Raw genomic sequence first — 17,275 nt, 5'->3', positions numbered from 1 at the left:
TGACAGATAGGTTAAAAGGAATAGGCCGCAGGGCATCAAATTTCAGTTTGTTGGTGTATACAGTAAATGATGTATGTTTTTTTTGATGATGTATGTGTAAGAGCTCTTTCCACATATTTCTACACACAACATTTACTGTCTTAACTAGTTTATCTAGAGTAGAGAAAAGTGAAAACGGCCAAAATAGTCAGCAATTGGGAAAGCCAAAGCTTTCTTTGGCCCTCGTTCCTTTCACTGTGGTTATTTAATTCATTAAACGTCCGCTGTGTAAGATTTATTTACATAATATGGCAGGGTTGTACAGTGGTTTGCGGGGGGTGTTTATGAAATGAACCACTATGAAGCAATCAGAAAGTAACATTTTATTTCTATGATTCATGGCTTTCTCGAAACCAGCGCTCCCTCTCTCTCATTCACTGTCCATGTTGCTTGACCACTGCTCTCTCTCTGTCTGACTCTCAAACCATCAGCCACAAACCAATGGGAGTTAGACACAGACGCAGAAGCTGAGTACATGAAATAAACCAAGCCATAGTTTAGTACATGAATTCCACCTGACTGGATTTTGGTCTGAATCGGGCCTTCGAAGGAACCTTTTATATCTACAGATACTGCCACATTAGTTTCTCCTTCATGTTAGGAAGTAGGCCATGAGGCAAGGGGGTCGCAATCAACAACTACACCACTACATGCCTCTAAATCATACACACTGGTCATTTCAACATAGCAGCAAATAAACACCCAACAACACCCAATGTGTATGCAGATCAGACACACGGTTCCAAACCTACAATTACAACTTATCATCAAAAGATGTTATTATTATTGGTGAGCATTTCCTTTTTTATCAGGTACCAAGTCCTTCAACCTTAAAAACCTGACCTCCAAAACACCAGCATCCAAGTCCTCTCCACCCAACAGCTGAGTCTCTTGTCTAACAGGTGGTCAGTGAAACCACACCACTGAACAAATAGACTCTGCTGATCTATTCTTTCCTTTTTACAATTTCCCTTTTCTCGACCATCTCAGGTCATACTATTTCAGGTCTCTTTTCAAGGTGTCAGCATATTTTTTCCGCAGAGTAAGCAGTCTGCAAGGTGGTGCCACTAACATGGCTCCCTACTGTATGAAATATGATCAGGGAACATGCCTGCCTGGTACTTGCAGGTTACATTAAAAATACTCTCCCACTTCCCACACTAACATATATTTGTAAGAAGTGTTTATTAATTATGTCATAAACTATAACTCCTTCTGTTGTTCCACCAGTGGATGCTAATTTATAAACATATATTGAATAACACTGTGTTTATCTACTGCTTATACATTATTAATAGAGAGACTTAGAGTGAAGCATTACCATAGAAATATATTTGTCAACAAATGGGTACCAGCCAACATCAATGTTTTTTCTACAGATCATCATTATTATGAAATTATGTCACATTTTCCCAATCATGATTCCACAGATGAATAATAAAAGTAAAGGATAGACTAGCAAGAACTGTGAGAAATATTCAAAGTAAACCATGACTAAGGCCTGGGAGGGGCCTTGAATGGTCTGACAGTCCTGGAATAGGACAGAGAAGTTTTCATTCAGACTGCTTCTCCACGATTTTGAGCTGTTTCCAAGGTACATTGGTGTAAAAGGTCTCTTATGTGTAATCTTCAGAGCCCTGCTGTTTATTTCCTGTGTTGAGTCTCCAGACTGCTGATAGTATTGTGTTGGGGTCAGGAAGAAAAGGAAACCAGTGACCGCCACTCCTTCAACAACAGGTTGAATGAGAACAGCAAAGAGTGTGACAACAAAATCCTTCAACCAAGGAAAACCCTTTTACTGACAAAGCCTCAAATTATCCAGCCTTGGTGTTTGTAGTCAGCAGGAAAGACATGAGTAATACCACAATATGGTCAGTTAACATTAACACTACTGGTATTTTGGTTGTGAGTCACCAGCATAGCAGAGCTCCTCCTTAAATGGCACTCCGTCAAAAGCATTACATCTTGCTGTTGGTTCAAAGAAATGTAGCTCAGAACAGCTCTTTTCAAGTGGTGAATAGAAAGGTGTCATACAGATGGAAGCCGGAGGGAAAAAAGTAAGAAAGCAGCAGAGAAGGTCACGGAGTGGGAGAGAGAGAGATCATGAAAGCACAGTTAAACATCACACTTTGGGGGCGATGGGAGTAAAGTGGGAGACACACGAATATTCACAGATTGTACAGTAAAAAAAAAAAAACCCAAATCAGACTCAAATATCCGTCAAAATGTGGGCAGAGGTGGTGAGAAAGTTAGTTGTTTAGAATTTCGCGTAGCTAAAGTCATCGAATATATGGAGTGAGCTAAAACTTTTCCGTATGTCTAAATTTTGATAACCTTGCATGATACAAGACTTTGAGCCTGAAGCCTCTGTGACATAATTTCCTGTTATGACATAGAGCTCTAATTCTAGCTCGCGTATAAAAGCTCTGACTGCGCTGTTGTAACCACATGAAGCTTGCAAAGCATTCTGAATCACATCCAGCTGATGGCATGGTTTTAAACAGAAATGCGGCAGTCAAAACTTCCTTCACTGACTTATCACCAAAATATCCTATTTCTTGCTCAGCATGGGTGTGACCCCCATGTCCTAAGATGTCATGGACAAAGTCATAAATAATCATGAGGCAGAATTATCAGATGACTAACAGGGAGTATAGCTGTAAAAATTACTCTTCATCCCAAAAGGTCATTTATTTATAGAGCTTTTTAAGATAGCAGAGCCTCTTTCCTCACAAAATTTGAAAAATAAGCACTTTATTTTAAGCTTAGATGAGATGGTTACACACACATATTCAGTGTATTTTTTACCCCATTTCCCTTGCATGATAAAGCCCAAGTCCTTTTTTACATATACAGTATTTCTACTTTCTACTTCTCCCTGATCTATAATCACCTTTCTTCTGGCATAATCAATCTTAATCTGATTTAAGGCAGAAGATTTATAAGAGCAAAGTCAGAAATCTTGAGATTAGAAGGAGTGTAGCAGTAGTCAACTTACTGTAGAGACTAGGAAACTCAGTGCAACGAGCGACACAGGACTAACAGTTTGGGTTAGGTAAAGGGGTGTGTATTTACTGTGTGTGTATATACCATGTGCACATTGGTGGGCAGACATCCTGACACTGAAATCTTCAAGTGAAACTACATCAGGGTGTGGAAAGTCTTTCAACAGAACAAAGGTGTTAAGCTAAAGTTCCTGACTTCCTCTCCATCTTACTTACAGATGTTGAATTAAGTTTTGTCAAATTCTCAGATCTGATCTAAAACCCTCTCCCCAAACTGCTAATGGCGTGACGAAGGAGAAGATGACAGATGCTTACTTGCCAAATGATTAGTCAAAGCTGTGTGGTCAGCCAAAAGACGCTCTGGCTCAGAGATCAGACAAGTTGAAACCATGCACTCATTCGACCTGGTAAACCTCACAGAGCATACTCCCATACCGTGCCTCTCCTACCATATGTCTGTAACATTTATTACAGCATGTATCATGAACCATAATCTGTCCTTCACATGCTTACATTACCTTGCCATAGGGTCTGAAATTACCAACCAAGCACCAAAGCAATGGAAGAAAATACCAGCTTATGTTGATGATTTATAAATGAACCAACAAACCAACAGAGAACCTTATCACATGCCCCTCATTTGGGTGGCTGAGTCCTTTTCTGTCTGTCTGCAGTATTCCTAAATCCCGTGACATCTATGTTTCTGATCGTGACTGCACAGGGTCATACCATACGAGACCTTAAAATATCACAACACACATTAAATTTATTACTTTTGCAACTGTGGTGGTTTTTGTACCTCTTTTGACCATGGGACCCATGATACGTGAACAAAAAGGGTAATCATTCCAATCATTACTAATACAATTTGCAGCGATGAACTTCAAAGAACATCTCTCACTGCACTCTATGTTATTATCCTCGTCGTTACATCAGCTTAATGCCGGAGGCTCGTGATGATTGTGTGGAGAACAAGCATATCGTTCCAGTTCAGAAAAGGAAGGAGGCTAACAAGTGACCACATGGCTCTAATTTCCACATGAAGAAGTCTGAAGTCCCAGATGGCTTCAGAGCCCCAGTTTTTAATGGGTGTCAGACACACAGAGTGTGCATGTAAGTTTGTATGTGTCCAAAAGAAGCAGAGAGAGAAATTGGATCAGTTTTAAGAGGTGGGTTTCTTTATTTTCAGCAGGTAGTGGTGAGAAATGATTTAAAAATGTGTTATTTGAGTAACAAATTCCTTTGTGCTCCGCTGTGTATAAAGACAGGAAGCTTCAGTGTTCATGATAAAGCAGCTCCTGTTCAGGATTCAAACATTCCTGCCACAGACGGCGGTCAGCTTCACCTATCAACGGATCTTTTGTTAATTTCCTCTCGATGCAACGCTGATTTGGCCGTTAAAAACAAAGTCATGTTATAAAAGAGGAAGCTAAGAATATCACTAAGTCATCCCACAGGAAATCTAAGCAGGCTGGTACGAGATGTTCAACAGCCGTCTCTTTCTTTAAAGGAAGGTATGGAGTCCAGATGGAACTTCAGGGATATAGTAAAGCTGCTCAAAGTGGAGAATTGTGGCCTCGAGACACTAGTGTAAGCCAGAGGGTGATTCAGTGTGAGTGCATGATATACAATGATGAATAAATGGTACTGTATGAAGAAAAACACGTTGTACCACTAAGACTGATCTCTCACTACCTTATATACCACTTCAATATACAGTCCAGACATATAACAAGTATGCAAATGTAAAAATACAAAAGCCCCATGCTACCAAACATGTGTTATGCAGGTGTGATGGTGCATGGACAATGGCCAATTGTTTACCATTTCCCCAATGGTTTCTTTCAGGACTTGGACATAGTGGTTATTGACTCAGAGCGAAGCATGACAAACAGTGTGCAAACCCAATCTACTGGTGACTGGGTTGAAGCGACCACTGAGACCACATAACCTGTGAAATCGACTTAAGAACGGAAGGAAAAAAATGATACCAAATTAGGCCAGTGAGAGAAAACTGCTGGGAAGCCTTGATGGCCGGCCACAAACTAGTCTCCTCAACAACAGATTCCTTGTCTTTCTCGCTGTCTGAGCCTCTTTCCTCTGTCTCCCTCTGATTCTTTTGTATGGCTGTAGTGTTTGTGTTTATGCATAGAAAATAGCAGCGACACAGAGACTGTGTGACCCAGGGGGCTGAACATCCAGAGCACAGGGACTGGGGAAAAAGCACAAGGCTCAGAATAGCTTGCTGTCCCCCAAGGGGCTTTTCTGTCCTGCTCCACTCTGTATTAACAGTGTCACTGTGCCTCATCGTTTTTTCCAAAGCTGAGCACACAGAACGCAGATCCACCAACAACTCACCATCCCCAAATTACCTAACCTTTTCCCCTTCTTAACAAAAGGAAATAGCATACTGGGGTCTGAGGAAGGAGGTTCCTCTATCACCTCGTCCTGCATCTGAGCCAGCCTGTGAACAATCTCTGGTCCTTGCTCCTGTCTCCCCGATTACCTGGGGGGAGGGAGGGGGAGTGTCTAAATATAACAATGACCACACAAGGTTTCAGATGCTGGAGTAGCAGGCCAGCCAGAGAGGCCTCGTTTCCCAGAGTGGCAGCACTTTTCCGAGGGGTATGAGGAGGACAGGAATGTCAAGGGAACAGTATTCATAAACACAAAACCACAGGAGCCTGCTGAGAAAGCCACATTCTCATAAATGGATCCTCTTCCTAACAAGGATGCAGTCATAATACTACCAGTGAAGTCAGAAGAGAGTTCTGATTGAGAGTTTTAAGAAACTGCTGCTATTACATTACAAAGCATTGTAAATGTATCTGAATATGAAGTCGAACAATCAATAATGCAATGGTTAAGATATCCCCAAGGGAAACAAATAAAGAAGTTACGCAACCGCAAGCTGACTGTCATGTTATTTTTAAATTCCATTTCGTCTCTAACCATTTTCAAAAATAGCGTTTTCCACTGCAATACAAATTCTCCTTCACTGTCACATCAGCCCAGAGATCACCCATAAGAACAGCATGAGAGCTGATATTTACTGTTGATAAGTACTACAAAAGCCACACCACAGGTTTTCACAATGCCAAACTGATTAATAATTCAGAAAGGTGAACACATAGAGAGTGTGTTTAGCAATCTGTAAGGCCTAACCAGGACCAAAGTCAGCTGGTCTCAAGTCAAAAGTTAAGCCAAAATTATGCTACACCTTAAATGATGCACAGTGGAGCTGCACAATTCATTGAAATATTATTGAAATATGAGAAAGTGCAATAAGCCCCGGCCAACAAATCTTGTTCTCCAGATGAAAGAAAACTGGTTTGTATAGTACAGATGCTAACGAATGTCACACCATTGTGATATTTCATCATGTTCTTTTTCCAGTGAAAATGAAATTTGTTATGCACAAGTCATGAATATTATTGCATTTTCTGTGCAAGTGCAATATAGCAGTTAGTTAATAGTTTTCATTTTCAAGTTGTGTTTACAAGCACATGAGCAGAGGATTTTGGCAGGGGTAGCAGCCTGACACCGGACGGAGACTATGAACTATTTAGGTAATTTCACCATGTTCCAACAACAGAGAGAGGTTAAGTATTTGGAGCAAAAACAAATCTTAGCTGGCATCTAAAAAAGACACCAACTACAGACAATCATAGAGGGGAAATTCCAGGATAGCCCAATTTAGCCTGTATATAAATGCCAAAAGACAAACAACTATTTGGGCTATTATCCCACAGAGCTATCATTCATCTCCTCAGTGGTGCAACTATTTTCAGCCTGAGTGACAATCCACCAAACTTCACAGTAGTGTGACCTCAATTTCACTAACGACAGGCTGTGGGCAATAGGTTTAACCAATTTACGGACGTTTTCTGGCAAAGGTTCACACTACAGCCCTGAATGTAACCAACACATGATTGGTCGATTGTGCAGGATGATCATCACTTGGTGTGGATACTAAGGCTGAAACTAACCATTATTTTTAATATCAACTAATCTGTCATGTTATGTAATTAATATTTAAGCAATAAAATGTAGGAAAAAGTGAAAAATGCACACACAGTTTCCCAGATCCCAAGGGTATGTCTTCAATTACATGTTAGTCTACTTCTTGTTAAAGAACTAAACTACTTTAAATGGTCATTTAAACTCAATTAACTGGTCATCAAAGTTGCTAGTGATTCGTCTTCAATTGTATGATTAACCATGTCATGGTAATTATAAACTGATTCAAGCTACAAATAGTAACAAGCGTCATTGTGGTTTAACGAGTGATCGGTTCAAAAATATCATCAGAAATGTTGCATTCAGTTCCACCAGCGAGCCACCACGTGCAGGTTTGTTGAACTGGAAACCTCAAGTAGCATGTAGGTGTAAGTGTGACCGTAGCCCTGTAACAGACTGATGGCCTGATATGAGCAGGGGTGCACTGCTGTGTATCGCGGAGTGTGTGCTGAGACAGACTCCAGGATCTCGTGACCCTGACCAAAAAAATTATAATATTTCCAAGACATCTGAAAAGACAATAGTGAAATTCTAATTTCATGAGTCACACAGCAGGGCTAAAGCCTCTGCGTCTTCTGTATGGTTGTCAAAAAGCGTCACTCTCTGGTGTGTTTTGTGACAGTGCTGGGTTTGTTGGTGTTTGACAGCTTTCATAAAGCCGCCATTCAGGCTGACAAAAAGGCTATTGATGCCTGTTGACTGAAATAATATTATCGCAACAAAATACAATGACGGCTGCTACTGGGTGAAGAGAAATTTGGTGAGAGGGAGACAATTAGACTTACTGATCATGTATATAGCGATGTAGTTGCTGATTGCAACCCTGTTGCCTCACCCTCACCGTCCTAGCAGAAAGGAGAAACTACGGTGGCTGCGAAACATTTGACAATTGCAAAACGCCCTATCTAGAGCTAGTGTTTAGCTTGTCCGCTCTGGGCTACTATAGAAACATACCAGAAACATTCTCTCTAATGTTGAACCGAACTGTCCTAGATGTCAATATTCCCCTGTTTCTTTGGGATACATGTTTTGGTCATGTCTTTGGTCCCTTTCCTTCTTTCTAACTGCATGGGGTGGGGGTTCACAACTTTTGTAAGACATGCTTAACCAATGATGTCAATGTTTTTTAATATGGAAAAATGAATGTAAACCAGTTCAACAAAATCTGTGGAAGAGGACCTGTGGTGTCTGTAGATATAAAAGGGTCATTCTGAGGTTAGACATACCAATTCTTATTTTCAGGCGATCACACACTAAAACATGAAAACATACTTATATAGATTTTATTCTATTCTACCACATACACTAGAATTAGACTTAAATTGACTAAGTGGTTGGGTTAGGGGAGTGCAGTAATACAAAACCTGTTTTAGTATTTGTTAACCAAACTATAACTTATTATTTGCTGCTGCACTGCTTTCATCCAGAAAGGAAATATTAAACCAAAGCTTTTTGATGCTTTAAAGTGAGTTAAGTGGTGGTTTACAGTAGAAATGAAAAAGACTTCAATCACCAACCCAAAGTCAGAGAGAACTTCACAAAAAGGGCTAATGCCTCTGACTGAATCCCATTCACGGGCATAAAAACAAAATAAGGGCTCACATGTTCTGCCTCACACGTGGTTCACATCCTGCTGGCATCAGAGTGGGCAGTCACATCAATGTTCAAGTGCCTGAATCCATTCAACAAATAAAAGTTCTCACCTATTTCTTCAATCTAGCAATGCAGCCAGATTCGGCTTTTCAAAGATCAAACTTCTCCATCAAAGCACAAAGTTAAGGCTTTTCCTTGATTCGGCAATGAAGAAAATATATATTATGAAGAATCTTATTATAAACACGCTTATCCAAAAAGCATTCATAAGCATATAAGGGGGGACGAATCTTGTATATCAGACCACATATCTTTAAATGCTCTAGTTAAATGGGCTGGTCAAGTCATTGGGATTTGAAATGCTTTGGGATGAGTGGAGTGCTCTTACATGCTACTTGTCACACCAAATCATCGATGCCGTCATCTTTCCGATGTAGGCCTTCCTCCTCAAACCACAAGCAATGTGTCAAACAATGTGACATACACACTACACCCTGAACATAGCAACAATTTAAAAAAAATACATACACACACACTTGCTTGCTGGATGATGTATGCATTTAGAGGTGACCATTAACAAAAAGTACTGAATGCTATAAAAAGCCAAAAGATGTCTGTCTGTCTGTCTGTCTGTCTGTCTGTCTGTGGGCTGTACACTTGTAACAAGATTATTAGATCATGTGCATCCATAAGCGTGACTGCAAAGATGCTAATTCACAAAAAAAAAACATCATGTGTGTCCTACAAATTCTTAAACGGTACACCTATTATTGACATATTTCAAATATGAGGAAATGCAAAGAGACACTGTGCACTCTCCATTAGTAACATGCACATCTGCTACACTAAACTGAAAACAAACCCACTGAGAGGGGGGGTGAACAACAGTGAAACAATGACCAGCAGACATCTGGCAAAGGATGAGAGCTAAATCCTGATGGAGATCTTTCACTCAGACTGTCTGTAACCTTCCCCCACTATATCCGAACCAGTGAGACACCCAGTTAACCTTCCAAAGGGGACCACGCATGACTCTACAGACCAGTAAGTGGCCTACTTCTGTATGCTGGAGCATCTGTGGTGTGTGTGTGTGCATGATAAAAACCCTTTCTTTCTCCAGTGACAGAATTAAAAACATCTCCTGTCTCGATCAGATGTATGGTTCCTGATTGTGACACATGTGTTATGTATGTATACAGGAATTAAAATGCGAAACTAGAGGTCAAGATTGAAAGAGATTAAGAATGCACACGCAGAGAACCCAAACAGGAAGATACTAGAAAACTGCGAACCTAAACTAAGAGTCTGTGTGAAATAAACTGTTGGAAAGCCCGTGAAGAGTGATGCAAAATCAGAAAGTCCCCCAGAGAAGCGCTCACTCACTGTCCTCACCACAGAGGGGTATGTTTGTCCAGACACCTACACACACAGTAATATGTATGTATGTGTTCCCAGAGAGAAAGCACCGGCGTAAATCTTCCCGTACACGGCAGCACTATCTACAAGCGCGGGGTGCCGTTACAAATAGTAAAAAACAAGTTGTAGATAGATAGATAAAAGATATTCACCCAGAGGTAATAATAGTAAAGTGAGTGTAAATGTAATGTATAGTAGTAGCAGCAGTCCGTCGTCGCTTTCTTACCTTTAGGAGTGACTTCCCTTCTTCTTCTTCTTCTTCTTTTGCGCTGTAGCTACCTACAAGTAGAAACAAACTAATCTCATTCTCTCTCTCTCGGCTGTGTCAGGGAGCCGTCACCCGAAACGCTGTCACCGTGTCGACGACTGGTAGTCAATTGTCGACTGCTTTCTTTCTCTGAGATCGATGCTGGTCAAACAGACTCACCCCCTCCCCTCCTCTTACCTCCAGCCCAGGTCCACATGCCGCGAGCTGGCTGCAGCTGTCTGGCATGCGACTCAGCAGCAGTGACAGCGCCGACGCACGCGCGCGAGCACGAGCAAAGTGGCGGGAGGCGGGAGGCGCGCGCCTCTGTGAGCGAAAACTTTGAGCAAAAGACCCGAGAGGACGGTAAGCCATCACATTTACTGTGTTTTATTCACATTAAACATAGAGGGACTTTCACTCTTTCCCCCATTACTTTACATAGATGTGTTGTACCGAACAACAGCTCGTTGTAGCTTGATACAGTCGTGTTATTCAGGTATTTAGCGCCTCATGTTAACAAAAAATAAATAAATTAATGGTTGCAAACGAAATCTCTTTAGTATTCTTGCGCCCTCTGTTGGATAAACATTGGACATACAGGCGATACCCGGTTGAAGACATCGGATGTATGTATGTTTATGACCGTCATGACACCGTATGTCCTTATGAAATCAGCCCCAACTCTTAGCACTTTTAAATCCAGGTTAAGAAATCAGCCCCAACTCTTAGCACTTTTAAATCCAGGTTAAATACTTTTCTCTTTTCACGTGCTTATGGCTGAGCTCTTTTAAAGTATTTTTAAAGAATTTTTAATCATAATCCAGTGATTCGTTTAATGTTTTAAATTGTTTTTCAAATTTGCTGTCTTAAATGACATTCTGATGTTTTTAATTAAATTTTCTTCTCTTTTTAATTTTTTATTTCTATTGCTATTGCTTGTCTTAATGTCCAATGTTTTTCCTTGCCTCTGTAAAGCACTATGAATTGCCTTGTGTACGAATTGTGCTATACAAATAAACTTGCTTTGCCTTGCCTTGCCTAATGTCTGCATAAATTGATTTAAAATTGATTTAACTGACACTGTAGCCCCCATATACGTGAACTTATACAGTATTTGACAAGCCAGAGTGGCAAAAGTCAGAAAAGTAGTTATTTTGTGTAACAACAGAGTGGCAAAAGTCAGAAAAGTAGTTATTTTGTGTAACAATTTATCCCATTAATAATCTTTTGACACCTCATAATAGACACAGCAACCATTTTGACATGAAATAATAAGGTAAACACAGGTGTGACCGATGATACTAATTATGGTTTTGTTCCATTCAGGTCAAACAGAGTCAGGGTGCTGCTGTGGTTCATTTTGGCTCATTGGAAAGGCAATAAATGGAACAGAACCTTAATAAGTGCCATTAGAAACAGCTGTGTTGACCCAAAATGGCTGCTGTGGGGAAAAAACCTCCACGTTGGAGACCACTGAGACAAAAAGACAAAGTGTTGTATGATTATGCTGTGGCAAAGTTACACATGTTTTCGGGTGCACGAGTGAAAAACAAAGAGAAATCCTCAGGGTCATCTACACAACAAATGTCAGGGATGCTTAACATATACTGTTTCATGATTTGTTTTTTTAACGGCTAAATCATTGATATGAATCTGTGATGAAAAGTGCCCTTCATTTCAAACAACTACTCAAAATGAAAGTGGCTGTAAAAACAACTTTTGCTTTCAGTTGGCGGTTGAAAAATTCCTAACTGTAGAAATGTTTTATTGCACTCCTGACCACTTGGTTTACATAACAGTGCTGCGTCTCATAAGAGAAAAATGCCCCGTTGGCACCACCCTGTAGCCCTGTTGTGTGTCACCTTAATAATATTTAACCCATACAGTGGATGTCTTCTACTGAAGATGTAGTGACTGAATTCAAGCCGTGTTTAAATAGGATGTAACACAAAAGAGGAACAATGATGATAGCTGTTTCATTGAGTTTTTTTATTAAGTGCAGTTGCTGCTAATGACCATAACCACTGAACAGAGTGCAATTTAATACAAAATCAAAATACTGAACCATTGCCCGTGCATGACGATGGGCCTCTGATCTGCAACAGTGCCACCCTGTGTCAGAATCTACATTTAGTCTCATGTTGCTTCCCCTGATTTTGAACTAATTTGCCTTCTCTAAGTAGCCTTTTTCTATGTAGGAAAATGCATAGGTGTAACCTGAGGGATGAATACATAACTTCCATGTAGCTGCACTTGGTTTCAAAGTTCAACAAGGAAATTGTTGAAGAATCTGACCAAGAAGCAGGAAGACATTGGTATCAATTAAATCTTATCTTATCCCACCCCTAGTGTAATATTTCTGACTGTACCATGATAAAGGGTTTCCTGGACTGTATTTGATTGTGCAGATTATCTTAATGATGTGTCCATCCCCTGTACAACTGAGAAACCTGGGTGTGTTTGTAATGCTGTTTACCGGCAGCAAGGTAAAGCCTAGTTTCAAACTGCAGAGGGAGGTCTCTATGTCTTAAATACTTGAAGGTACTTAAAGGCTAAAATGTCGAGTTACACTTTAATGTGTGATCTCTGAGTAAAGTCGCGTCATTCATGTTGTGCTGCAGGTGTAATTTATGCAGACAGTAGTAGTTTTCATTTATCGCATCGGTTTTCTTATGATTCATCCTCATCATTATTGGTGTTTATTTGATAAAGGTGCAAGCCGTTTTATTACTGTCCGCTTTCATTCACAGTGAGTCATGAGGAACAGGAAGGGTGACAGTGACATCCATCAAAGAAGACAATTAAGTTGGAAGCAGTGAGAAAATGAATACCAGTCAGATGATGGAAATATTATTATTATACAGGATTGCTTAGTAATGCATTGATGAACGTCATATCTAGTGATATTTCTGTCATGTGCTCAGAGTAAAAAGAGAGAGAGAGAGAGTGATGATGGTAACAGGTGACATGGAGGTGAGTGAGAAAAGTAGCAGCCTGTGTTTTTTATTCTTCTTAGACCATCAGAAGGTTTGGTCCCCCAAATGTTGGCTCAATGGCTACAGCATGACTCTCCATTTCAATACATTTAATTCTACAACATACCTCAGGGGGGCGCTGTGTTTTTTTACCCGGACGTGTTCCCTATGTAATTAAAAGGGGCCGGCTTTGTATACAAGTGTGTTCTTCCATTCATGCTGGGGGTGAAGCAGTCTCTGCCGACAGCCAGGCCGTGTCACATCCTCGTCAGGACAGACAGCTCCGCTCTCTCAGGCTGATAGAAAGGGTTGGTGAGTAATGTTTCCCTCTCTCCTGTGCTTGTCTCAGCCGGGGTTTGACTTTCCCTGCGCGTTTGGAAGGTGTGCAAATATGGCTGCAGGGCTTTTTGAAGAAAACAACAAAAACAACCTCGACAAACCAAACAAAACGCTGTCTGTCTGTCTGTCTGTGCGCAGTTGCGTTAATGTCAGTTTGTTGCATTTCCTTGTTTGCGCAGATCTGTGTGCTGTTTACATGACATACTTCATGTTATTTTCTCAGTTTCGCGGTGACACAGCCGGGCGGCTCGCCTGCTTGTGTGGCCTCTCAGTCAGAAATTAAGTTTACATGCAAATCATGACTTGTGAAAGTCGAAACTCTGTTGACTCATACTCTTGGTTCATAACAGCAGGTTGTGAGAATATATATATATTCCTCTAAATATCCGTATGGCTGTTGTGACTTTACTTTTCCACATGATCCTGTGTTGAACGATCCTAGGTTGACACTCCTGTGTTGTTCATAACACGAATGTAGGCAAAAGTCCAAGTAAAGGTCATTCATTTACAACCACCTGGCAGCTCAATTACAATACATTTCCAGCTACATTATTTAGTAATAACACAAATGGCGTGTGTGTACCTGGCAGTGTCCTGTGATATGTCATAGTAAAAAGAGAAATTTAAAAAGGTAGATGTGTGTGTGAAAGGCACCTACCAGCCAGTGAAGGTCAGTAAAAGCGGGTTTGTCGTGGTGTCCTTTTTCACAGGAGAGCACACTTTGTTTATTTACAAATGGCTACAAACTTAAAGCGGTTATTTATTTATTTATTTCTGTTTTAATAAATAAATAGAATATAGTTGATTGGCACAGTTGTGGTGCACACCGGTGACCCCGTTTCACACAGACCACGTGGGCAGGATAAAAAAAAACTGCATATGCAAAGGCTATGCAAAGACTTCATGATGTGGCGTTTTCGGTCAGTCATAATGCAGATATGCGACATTAACTTCAGTACATCTGGGGGGTAGTTGGCATGATTAATTAACGATATACATGCCTTTGAAGCTGCTTTAAAATGTAGGAAATGCACCAACAATGATTATAAAATATCCTAAACAAACATGTGTTTTGGTGGTTTCATGGCCTGACACAACACAAATATTGTTGATTTGCCGGCCGGCATAGGAGGATTTGTGAGTACTATTGCTATTACCCGGTTTCTAAGCGGCAAAGCGCTGCGACCTTTCCCCTAGTTTCTGCAGCACTGGGTGGATCATGTGATGTGGGAAAGTAGCTGGGGGAGGGGACTGGCTGCTGAAACACTGCTCTGTAGATGCTGCTGCTCCTTCCGAGGTCTGAAAACGTACAAACGACGTGTCCTGCTTTCAAAGTGCTCCTGTTGAATAAAATAAAAATGGACTCTGCAAAAAAACACACACACACAAAACAAAAAAAACATTGCTTTTCAAGAAGCTTTGCAGAAGAAACGTTGCTGTAGTCTTAGAGAAAGGCAAGCCAGTGGAAACTATGAAGCAAAGCATTGCCATCCCAAGCATAGGACTAATAAGTTTTAAGATCAGTGTAATCAGCGGCCAATTTTAGCAATCCCCAGTCATTTCAGACAGTTACAGTGCATGTATGCTCATGTGGAGATTGTATTTCCGACAACAATTGAAGGCAACTGGAAACAGCCGGTCCCTGTCAGCCACATCCAGAGTTTCATCATCCAGGTTGTGCTCTGTATTTAACACATACTGCTATCAAAATTTAAAACGTAGACATCTTTTCTTGCCCTCAAACCATGAAGAAATGCAGGTCATGTTGTGGGTGTATAATCCTTACCAGAGAAAAAGCATCAGTAAAAATTCTGAAGAATTCATCAATGATATTGTAAAATATATGAATAAGAAATATTATTCTACATCTAGTCTATGTCTAATGCAACATCTTCATAGGCTCATTCGCATATCATCTTAAGTGTTATGGTATATTTACTTGATTTCATTTTTAATGCTAACCACCTTGCCCCAGCTGCACAATCATTTACATCATACAAGACTGCTCATTAAATCTTAATATTTACAGTCTTATTAGTTTGGTTGTTTTTTGTTTTTTCGAATTACAAAACAAGAAATATGCAGTCTCAGATACCAGGTAAGTGCTGTGAGACCAGACTCCACTTTGATCAAAGATTATTTCCCAGAGCTCTCTCTATTGAGAAGATTTTGTATCAAAAAGTCTTCTACCACTGAAGGGGGCAGGGGGTGATAGTAGTAAAGCTTTTGTCATGTCAGCTGTGTAGGCTTGATATCAGTTCCTACTAAGCTTTCCTTTGTCTCCCCTCCTTTGCTATATCGTAATAAAAATAATGGAATTCTAAAATGTAGTCCTTACGTCGTATTATATACATGTCACTTAAGGTCAACACGTTTAACTAGAAGGAGCTTCTCGTTAGAATAAGATTAAGATGCTACCTGCCTAACCAGTTCAGTGATCATTCCCAGTGCATACCCTTCGGTGTCAGCTTGCAGGAACCAGTTAAGTTGATATAGTAACACGAAAAACATGCTCATCAGGCTCATTTATGAAGGACCTCCCTTTATTCACAGTAGTTCCAACGACAAAAAAAAATGTTTTGTCAGTTTGGTGCTTTTGTTACCTTCTGTACTTTTTAGGATTTCTAATGTTACGTCTTAATAAATTCCCTTAAGTTTCAATACTGGCTCACATGACACTGAAAGCAGATATCTCTCTGAGACATATTCAGATGATTGTGCTGCAGTCTTGTGGTTGACTAATCTTCACTAAAAATAACTTCAGTCCTTAGGTTTAAGACAAATTCAAAACCAAATTAAGTTGGAAGAAAGACCAAGCTGATACATAAGAAATGTTTCGATTGTTGGGCTACAGTAACTAGGAAAGCAGACCTAGGATAGCACAGTATGCTCATCCAACATGTTTTGTTTTGTTTTTTTTCCACATTGTAGCTCCGTAATAATTTTGCCACTAAATATGCAGTGTTGTTGATGAGGAACAACTGTTTAAGGAAGTGTGACTGGAGTTGGTCAATATGAGACTGTTCTGATATTTGCTCAACAGCAATTATTTACAGCCTCACCTAAATAGACCTTAAATCGAGATGAGGTAATAGTACATTGTTGAGATCTGATCATTCCTGAGTTCAGTATGCCCTTCAACCCAACTTTGTGTTGGATTTACTACATGGTGATGTCATCTACAGTGACATAACATAACAAGAAAGGATTTTAAGAGCAAGAATTAAGTGGATCGATGTTTTTGATCTACATCTTCCATTCACCTTTTAATGTTTGATATAAACTCTCTTAAAACTTCCAAGTTCACAAGCTTTATTATCTTGTACTTTCCTTACCCTCAGTGACCCTATACAGTAGTAGCCACCATGGCAGAAGCACACCAGGCGGTGGCCTTCCAGTTCACCGTCACCCCTGATGGCATTGACCTCCAGCTGTGCCACGAGGCTCTACGCCAGATTTACCTCTCTGGCCTCCACTCCTGGAAGAAGAGGTTCATCCGCTTCAAGGTGAGAGGTGTATGGGAGAGCAAAGTGAGAGGATTACTGTACAGTGGGAGAGGTAATCTTGATTATCTTTGATTGAGTTACTGTCACAGTTTGCTGTCTACCATTTAGTATCACATTGGAAGGTCACCAATTGTC

The 17,275-nt window shown here is 40.3% G+C and overlaps 2 protein-coding genes across 6 annotated transcripts in view; one reads left to right on the top strand and one right to left on the bottom strand.

The window, feature by feature from the left end:
• The window catches only part of si:dkeyp-19e1.3 (USP6 N-terminal-like protein), a 21,552-nt gene extending 10,934 nt beyond the window's left edge, over positions 1 to 10,618 (bottom strand). The window contains exons 1-2 of one of the 2 annotated variants that reach the window (XM_019278598.2): positions 10,519 to 10,618; positions 10,300 to 10,352 (exon numbers count right to left, since the gene is read on the bottom strand). Coding sequence is in view for 1 of the 2 variants with exons in the window: in XM_027272704.1 (XP_027128505.1) it covers positions 5,456 to 5,498 (43 nt within the window). In the remaining variant the exon portion in view is untranslated. Of the gene's footprint in view, positions 1 to 5,455; positions 5,514 to 10,299; positions 10,353 to 10,518 lie in introns of those variants that run through there. The other variant, XM_027272704.1, reaches the window with a different exon arrangement.
• The window catches only part of cpt1ab (carnitine palmitoyltransferase 1Ab (liver)), a 20,177-nt gene continuing 13,452 nt past the window's right edge, over positions 10,551 to 17,275 (top strand). For 2 of the 4 annotated variants that reach the window (XM_010732741.3, XM_019278599.2), the window contains exons 1-2: positions 13,463 to 13,607; positions 16,976 to 17,140. In XM_010732741.3, the coding sequence (XP_010731043.1) occupies positions 17,000 to 17,140 (141 nt within the window). In that variant the 5' untranslated portion in view covers positions 13,463 to 13,607; positions 16,976 to 16,999. Of the gene's footprint in view, positions 10,684 to 13,462; positions 13,608 to 16,975; positions 17,141 to 17,275 lie in introns of those variants that run through there. The other 2 variants (XM_027272705.1, XM_010732740.3) reach the window with 2 other exon arrangements.

This window comes from Larimichthys crocea, chromosome XXI (assembly GCF_000972845.2).
Source record: "Larimichthys crocea isolate SSNF chromosome XXI, L_crocea_2.0, whole genome shotgun sequence".
Taxonomy (NCBI): domain Eukaryota; kingdom Metazoa; phylum Chordata; class Actinopteri; family Sciaenidae; genus Larimichthys; species Larimichthys crocea.
Note: the sequence above shows the minus strand (reverse complement) of the source record. Positions and strands in the feature narration are given on the sequence as shown.